Below are 8,238 nucleotides of genomic sequence, written 5' to 3'. Positions count from 1 at the left end.
TCCTGGAACTAGCTCTTGTAGACCAGGCTGGCCTCGAACTCACAGAGATCTGTCTACCTCTGCCTCCCGAGTGCTGGGATTAAAGGCATGCTCCACCACCTCCTGGCAGGACCACATTCTTAAATATATACTCTATCAGTTTTTAAATTTTTAAATTAAGTGGCTAGCTATGCTGGTTTTTAAAACATTAAGTGGGGCTGGGGAGATGGCTCAGTGGTTAAGAGCATTGCCTGCTCTTCCAAAGGTCCTGAGTCCCAGCAATGACATGGTGGCTCACAACCATCTGAAATAAGGTCTGATGCCCTCTTCTGGCCTGCAGGCATACAAGCAGACAGAATACTGTATACTTAATAAATAATTAAATATTTTTTAAAAAATAAAAACATTGAGCCGGGCGGTGGTGGCGCACGCCTTTAATCCCAGAACTCCGGAGGCAGAGGCAGGCGGATCTCTGTGAGTTCAAGACCAGCCTGTTCTATAGAGCTACTTCCAGGACAGGCTCCAAGCCACAGAGAAACCCTGTCTCGAAAAACCAAAAAAAAATAAAAAAATAAAAAAAATAAAAATAAAAACATTGAGTGTAAGTAAACAGTCAGGTGTGGTATTTCACACCTGTAATCTTAGCAGTCTGGAGGCAGAGGCAAGAGGATCATAAATTCAAGGCCTTGCTTGTCTTTAGAATAAACTCAAGGACAGGCTGGGCTTTATAACATCTTCTCCCAAAAAACAAAGCAACAGAAAAGTGCAAATGGATTGAACTCACAAAAATACAAGAGGGAAAAACGGTTTTTCAAGGTCAGTATTGTGTTACTTGTCTGTGACCCTAGTTCTGCAGTCTCTCAGCAAGAAAAGAGAAATACCCACTACAGTCCTTAGACTTTTTTTTTTTTTAATCACGCTTCTTAAGCTCTCAGTAGCTTCAGAAGTCAATATGAGATTAGTTCTGACAGTACTTGGGGGATGGAGACCAGAGGATGAAGAGTTGAGGGTCATCCTTGTCTCCATAGTGCGTTTAGAGTAACCTGGACTGCATTAGACCCATCTCAAAAACACTCCAAACTATTGCATGTACATTTATGGACATAGAGTTTCTTACAGAACTATAGTTACCACTTAGCAACTTCCTTCTTTCCCTTATAAAAAACATACTTAATGCTAGCTGTGGTGTCATATTTCTGTACTCCTGGCACTTGGGCGATGAGGCAGGAGGATCAAGAGGTAAAGGTCATCTTTGGCTACATTGAGTTCAGCCTAGACTATAGGAGACAGTACCTTGATCAAAGCAAACAAAATATATTAGTGACCTTTGTACTGGGATAGCTGTATCTCATTCTTTTTTTGTGATTGTATTTAAGTGTAAATTCCTGAGGCGGGGGTTATTCGTATCTTTTGTCTGTGAGAGTGGAATATGCATGTTTGCGTGCACCTGTGATTTCTTCAGTCTCCCCTAGAGTTTTTTTAATGTGTGTGCTGGACTTAGAAACTTAGGTCCTCATGCTTGCAAGCACTTTACCTACTGAGCCATTTCTCTAGCCCTTTGTTTTGGTTTTTATTGTATTTTATTTTTATTTATTTGGTTTTTCAAGGCAGGGTTTCTCTGTATAACAGCCCTGGCTTTTCTGGAACCTGCTTTGTAGACCATGCTGGCTTGAACTCACAGAGATCCGCCTGCCTCTGCCTTCTGAGTCATGGGATTAAAGGTGCGCACTGCCGCCACCACCAGCTTGCTTTTTTATTTCATTTACTTACTTGTTTGTTTGTTTTGGTTTTGCAAGACAGGTTTTCTTTGTGTAGCCCTAGCTGTCCTGGAACTCACTCTGTAGCCCCGGCTGGCCTACAACTCACAGAGATCTGCCTGCCTCTTCCTCCCTAGTGCTGAGATTAAAGATGTGTGCCACCGCCACTCAGCTCTGTTTTTATCTTTTAAATTACATGTACACATTTATTTATTTATTGGTGGTGTGGCGATCAGAGGACAACATGTAGCAGTCAGTTCTCTTCTACCCTGGCGGGGGATGGGGGGGCGCTGAACTCAGGTTGTCAGTTTAGTAGCAAGTTCTTCTCACTGGCCCTGTTTTTAGACAGGATCACATATAGCCTAGGCATGTGCAGCCACACCCAGCTTGTATTTCTTTGTATTATATTTAATAGTTTATAATTCTAATTTTCCTAAGAACTTGGTATTAGAAATTTTTTTCTCACATGAATATTTTTAGTTTCTACTACTCTTCAGTTATTGTTGTGACCTGATAATGGCACAAGCAATTATTGTTACTTTCTCCATTCCAGATCCTGTATTTTCAGGACCCGTCAGCCATGCTTCTTCCCAGGGGAAGTTGCTAGTTTGTGTGTGCCCTTCTCCAGTCATAGTTCTGTTGGGATATTTGCTGTGCACATAGTCACATAAAACCAAAGGGAATAGACAATAAAAGAAAAAATTTAAAGTAATATGAAATTTTAAACATTAATTCCTTGTCATTTTTCTCTCTAATTAGTTAAAAATTTAAACATTGTTTTTCAGAATAGACCAAGCCATATTTTTTATTCAGTGTAAGCTGGCAACTTTAACAAGCTCTCAAAAGATCAATATGATAATAAAACATGGGGAAAATGTCCTGGTAGATGTATGTGATGGCGCTCTCCCTCAGACAGTAGAGTCAGATGTTCAAGGTTGGATACCAAAGGAATGATTCCTGAAATGTGTCTGGCCACCAAACACACACAAGAAAGTTCAAGGTTATTCTTGCCTACATTGCAAATGTGAGGCCTGCCTCAGTTAAACAATAAAGCTCTGGTGTAAACATCAAATAATAAATAAATAAAAGATAGGCTTGAATCATTTCACGTAAGTATTTTTCAAGTAATGGACTACATTGTAATGAGGTGAGCACGTGTCGGAGAACAGCATAGAGTGAAGGTCAGGTGGTGTCAGGCAGGAGCACGTCTTCAGAATTTGTGCGTTCTTTCATACAGTCCATTTAAGATAAATTCGTCTAAGATTTGTCTTTATTAATTTTTTAGAAGGAAATAGCAGAAATATACCAGTTTGCTCTGAAGATGGCAGTGATCCAAAAATTAACTCTAAAAACAGCAGAAGGAACCGTATAGCCCTCCCCAAATGTGACACCGGCTGTGCAGAGGCTTTGTTTGGACTCAAAAACATTGCCTCCCCATCTCAAGACTTAATTTCATTTTTAAAGGTATTTTCCATATCTGTGTGAAATGTTGAATTCATGTTCCTGTCTATCTTACCAGGCTTCACCATACAATAATACCTGTGTTTTGAATATTGGTTCAACTTAAAATATACATAACATTTTCTAGATGTTAGATGTGAGAGTTTAACTCATTTGATTGTGTTGATAAATGGTGCATAGGCATAGCTTTAAAAGTATGAAGGGCTGGAGAGATGGCTCAGCTGTTAAGAGCACTGGCTGCTCTTACAGAGATCCTGAGTTCAATTCCCAGCAGCCACATGGTAATGCCCTCTTCTGATTTTGCAGATATACCTGCAGATAGAGCACTCATATACATAAAATAAATAAATCTTTTAAAAAATAGATAAAAGATAGATATACATAGGGACAAGTCTGTATTCCTAAGGGTGGGAATATTCCTAAGGGTAGGTTCTTAAAACATCTTTTTATTCAAAATTGCTTTTCAGCACAAGATCACAACCAAGGAAGAATGGCATAAATTCATCCAGCTCCTCACTGAATTCCACATGCAAAACATAGATCTTTTATATAGTAATCTTGAGTTCATCCTGCCATTGCCGGTCACTGTCATCCCAGTGACTACAGAGGCCAGTGCACCAGGAAGCATGGACAATCTTCCCAGGATGAAGTCAGAAGATCAGTCATTAAAAAAATCACAGAAAAGGAAGCAGAAAAAGATGGTGACCCTAGATGACAGTGACTTATTTGACACTGGACTGGACTTTTCTGATGAACTGACTAGCTTATCTCCTGTTCCTTTCTCAGCTTTAGAAGACCTCACAAGCAGAGACAGAGAAGGCAACCAAGAGACACAGACACATAACAAAGGTTTCACATCTGACTCTGTGCCTCGACCTCCTAAGACACCAGCAGGGAAGTGTTCTGTGCTCATTTCTCACTGTTTAAATTCTCTCGCTGAGTTCATGGAGAACATGTCCTTCTTAGATGCTGTTCTAAGAGATGCAGGGGAACAGAATGAACTGGGTAGAAAGCCTTTTTGCTGGACAAGCGGAAAGGTTAAAAGTGGACTTTGTGATGAGTTTAGTATTGAGAGTAGAGATGGGTGGGGTCCTCAGAGATCTGAAGAATTAAAAGCAACGGCAGAAGCTCTCAGCTTTACTAAATGTTCTTCTACCATTTCAAAAGCACTGGAGTCCTTGAATTCATGCAAGCACTTAGGAAGAGATTCAGTCAGTGAGCTCACGTTCTGTGTTTCACAAAGGTGCAGTGATGTGTGCTTCCACCTGTCGGCAGCTAATCTGGAGTAAGTTTTATTTGTTACCTTCTGTTTTGTCAGTAATCAGTGGCAGGGATTCTTCTTACTAATGTAAAATTCTGGGCTATTGATCATGGGGAACACTTAGTGTTAATATAGCTTCTCATATACATCGAGATTACTAAGATAACTAGCTTGAATGAGTGAGTGTGGTGGTGCAAGACTTTAATCCCAATACAGAGGCAGAGGCAGGTGGATATCAGAGTTCAAGGACAGCCAACGCTACAAAGAGAAACCTTGTATCAGAAGAAAAAAAATTGGGGGGAAACTGGTAGGTATCAAAAGAGTTCAGAGTTGTGACAGGTAAAAGATCGCCATAAGATATGTGACACTACACACACGTATATAAATAAGTATATATATAAAAGATATGTGACACTAGGCATGGTGGCACATGTTGGTAATCAGAGCATTTGGGAGGTGGATGCAAAAGGATCAAGAGTTTGAAGCCAGCCCCAGCTACATGAGATCCTATCTGTAAACAAAAGGTCAATATAGAGGTGAAAGTGGTGATGCAAGATTAATCCCAGCACTCAGAGACTGAGGTAGGAGACTGATTTTGAAGTCCGGCTGAGCTATGTAGAGTTCTAGGCCAGTCTGGGCATATAGAGTGACTGATGCTGTTGACAGCAAATTAGAAGTGTCATTTGGTCTAGACCAGAAGCAGAAACACTAGCTAAATTTGGGGTTGTTACATTTTTATGTACAAATACAAAAAAAAAATTATCCTTTCTCTTAATTTGTAGCAATGCTGACAAGAGGATGGCAGTCATTAAAAGAGTGCTTTCCAGTCGGTCTCTTCTGACTGTGGGTAATAAGCAAGCTAGTATAACTGACTACCTACCAACTCTTCGGAACATTTGTCGGACAGAGAAGCTAAAGGAACAAGGGAGAAATAAAAGAAGGTAAATGTTTAAAAAAAAAAAAAAGTAGCCGGGCGATGGTGGCGCACGCCTTTAATCCCAGCACTCGGGAGGCAGAGGCAGGCGGATCTCTGTGAGTTCGAGACCAGCCTGGTCTACAGAGGTAGTTCCAGGACAGGCTCCAAAGCCACAGAGAAACCCTGTCTCGAAAAACCAAAAAAAAAAAAAAGTAGTGTTTTAGGTAGATATGTCAAGACTAATAAATATGTTCACGGTAATGAAAATACTGCTATTAAATTGTTTTTATAATTTTGACAGGTTTCTGCACTACTTTGAAGGAATTCATCTTGATATCCCAGAAGAGGCTGTGACTGCTTTGGCCGCAGACTTCCCTTGATGCTCCTCGTCTTCAGTGTCCTGTACAGATGATGTGGTCCTTAAGACACACTAGAATATGGTAACTTTAAAGAAGAGATTATTTCTCTTAATGTAACTTTTAAAACTTTGTATTTTTGTGGTTCAACTATTTAAAATGAAAAAAATTGGGTTACAAACTGTATATATGATTGTAATATTTTTTTCTGAATGTTTTGTATTACCTGTTTTCGCTTGGTTGGTATGCTTTCTCTTTGTGTAAACCATCTGTGGATTTCTAAAGCTGTGTCGGTGCTGAGCTCACTGTAATCTTCCCTTTCCTCGTTCCCTTCCTCTGCTCGTCAGCATCAGAGCCACCATAAATAGGAAGCACCTAGCCTGCGGTCCCTAACTGTTACACAGTATAAAACAGAGTTACATACAGAATAATTTTTAAATGTGCTAGGAATAAAGTTATGAATATTTTGGAAAGGGTTGTACTTCCTCTTGCTTTTACATCTTGTGCCCTCCTCCAGCATGTTTTACCACTGAATCAATGAATCATCTGTGTTGGCAAAGAAAAGCATTCTGAATTCTAGTTTTCATAAACCTTTCCTATCACCCCATGTAGGTAGTCTTGTGCATTTTACCAACCCAAATCATTGTACATTTTATATCATGTTTTCTTTATAAATGTAATGACATTAATTTATCTGTTCTGGACAAGTTGTTGATGAAGAAATAATGAAGGCATCTACCATGGGGTTTATGCCTAGCAGCTGTTTCCATTTAAGTTTGGTTTTGGGTTTTGTGGTGCTAAGGATAAACTCGGGGTCTTCTGTGTTGTGGGCAAGTGTCCTATGTCTTAGTACATACAGAGTCTCGTTTTTGTAATTATTTGCCGTGCTACAGAACAAACCGTGGCCTGTACATGCTACAGGCATGCTTCATCACTGAGCTAGACCCTCCCACCCTGTTTTGGAGATGACAAGGTCTGGTTATAATGCTTATGCTGCCTCTAAACTACTTCCAGAATTACATGTTCCTCCTTTCTCAGCTTCCTGGGACTACGCAGGAATGTCATCAGTTTTTGTGTTTTCAGGGGTTTGTTTGGTTTTTGGGCTTTTTTGTGTATTTTTACTTTAGTGGCAAGATTTTAAAATGTCACATTTTACTTAATGTTATTTTTATAGTCAGATAATCAGGTATGTTTAAAATTGCTTCATATTACACATACTTGTATAATAACATAACATTCAGGTTACATTTTTTGATGAATTATTTTTTAACTCAAAAGTTAAGGATCCTAGTTTTGTACTTTTTTAAAGTATAGGTGCATACCTGTTTACAAATGTATGTGAAGATATGTTTTTACCTCTTGTTCAACCTACCTTTTTTGTATAATTAGCAAATTAATCTAATTAAAAGTTAAATCTAAAAGCTGTAAGTGGTATTTAAAGTTACTATCATCTTAATGTACATTATATTGAATGCATTCAGATAAATGCTATAACTTAGGTTGTCAAACAAGAAAATATACTCAAAGCTTTTTAAAGATTGGTTTTTCACATGTATAATGTTTTGCCAGCATGTATGTCTGTGTACCACATGCTTGCAGTACTCAAGGAGACCAGAAGAGGCCATTGGATACCCTGGAACGAGTTAAGTAAGGATGGTTGTGAGCTGCCTACCTTGTGGGGGTTGGGAACTGTACCCTGGACCCCTCCAAGGACAGCAAGTGCTCTTAACTGCCGAGTCATCTCTCCAGGTCCTGAAGCTTTCAAATGTCTGTATCTGTGTTGCCGTGCAGTGTCTACTGGAGCTGCTTAGCTGTTGGCCAGGTGTTTTATTATTAGGGACTCTGACCATCAACAACTGATGAACCAATATAAAATAATTACATAAAATTGTTCAAGTTATCCAGACTCCCTCCTTAATTAGCCCATGGCTGGGTGGAGTTTGTTGCTTGATAGAAGGTTTTTTTCCCATACCTAGGCAAGCAGTTTACTACCAGCCTACAGCCCCAACCTGACCGCCTGGATTTTTTTTCTCCTTTTTTTGGCGGGGGGGGGGGGGTGAAGGGAGAGAATTTGGGACAGAATTTCACTATAGTCCTAAACTGACCTCACACAACCTTGTCTTGAGTGCAGAGGTTACAGGTGGAACCATCCGCTCAGCTTCTTCTTCCTCTAATTTTTTTTTTTTTTTGAGACAGGGTTTCTCCATAGCTTTTTGGAACCTGTCCTGGAACTAGCTCTTGTAGGCTAGGCTGGCCGCGAACTCACAGAGATCCACCTGCCTCTGCCTCCCGAGTGCTGGGATTAAAGGCGTGCGCCACCATCGCCCGGCCTCTTACTAATTTTTTAATTTATTTATTTTTATTCCAGACAGGGTTTCTCTATGTAGCCTTGGCTGTCCTAGAATTCACTCTGTAGACCAATCGTCCCAAATTCCAGAAGTTACTGTCTCTGCCTCCCAAGTGGGTTTAAAGGCATGTACCAGCATAGCCCATCCTAAATTTATTTAT

The 8,238-nt window shown here is 39.9% G+C and overlaps 1 protein-coding gene across 1 annotated transcript in view; it reads left to right on the top strand.

Annotated features, from left to right (window-relative positions):
• Atad5 (ATPase family, AAA domain containing 5) overlaps positions 1-7,111 on the top strand; it is a 45,937-nt gene extending 38,826 nt beyond the window's left edge. Inside the window, exons 20-23 of the mRNA XM_013347014.2 lie at positions 3,022-3,200; positions 3,665-4,482; positions 5,241-5,399; positions 5,676-7,111. Of these exons, the coding sequence (XP_013202468.1) occupies positions 3,022-3,200; positions 3,665-4,482; positions 5,241-5,399; positions 5,676-5,754 (1,235 nt within the window). The 3' untranslated portion in view covers positions 5,755-7,111. The remainder of the gene's footprint in view (positions 1-3,021; positions 3,201-3,664; positions 4,483-5,240; positions 5,400-5,675) is intronic.
• The last annotated feature ends 1,127 nt before the right edge of the window (positions 7,112-8,238 follow it).

This window comes from Microtus ochrogaster, chromosome 7 (genome assembly GCF_000317375.1).
Source record: "Microtus ochrogaster isolate Prairie Vole_2 chromosome 7, MicOch1.0, whole genome shotgun sequence".
Taxonomy (NCBI): Eukaryota; Metazoa; Chordata; class Mammalia; order Rodentia; family Cricetidae; genus Microtus; species Microtus ochrogaster.
This window is presented reverse-complemented; position numbering and strand designations above follow the sequence as displayed.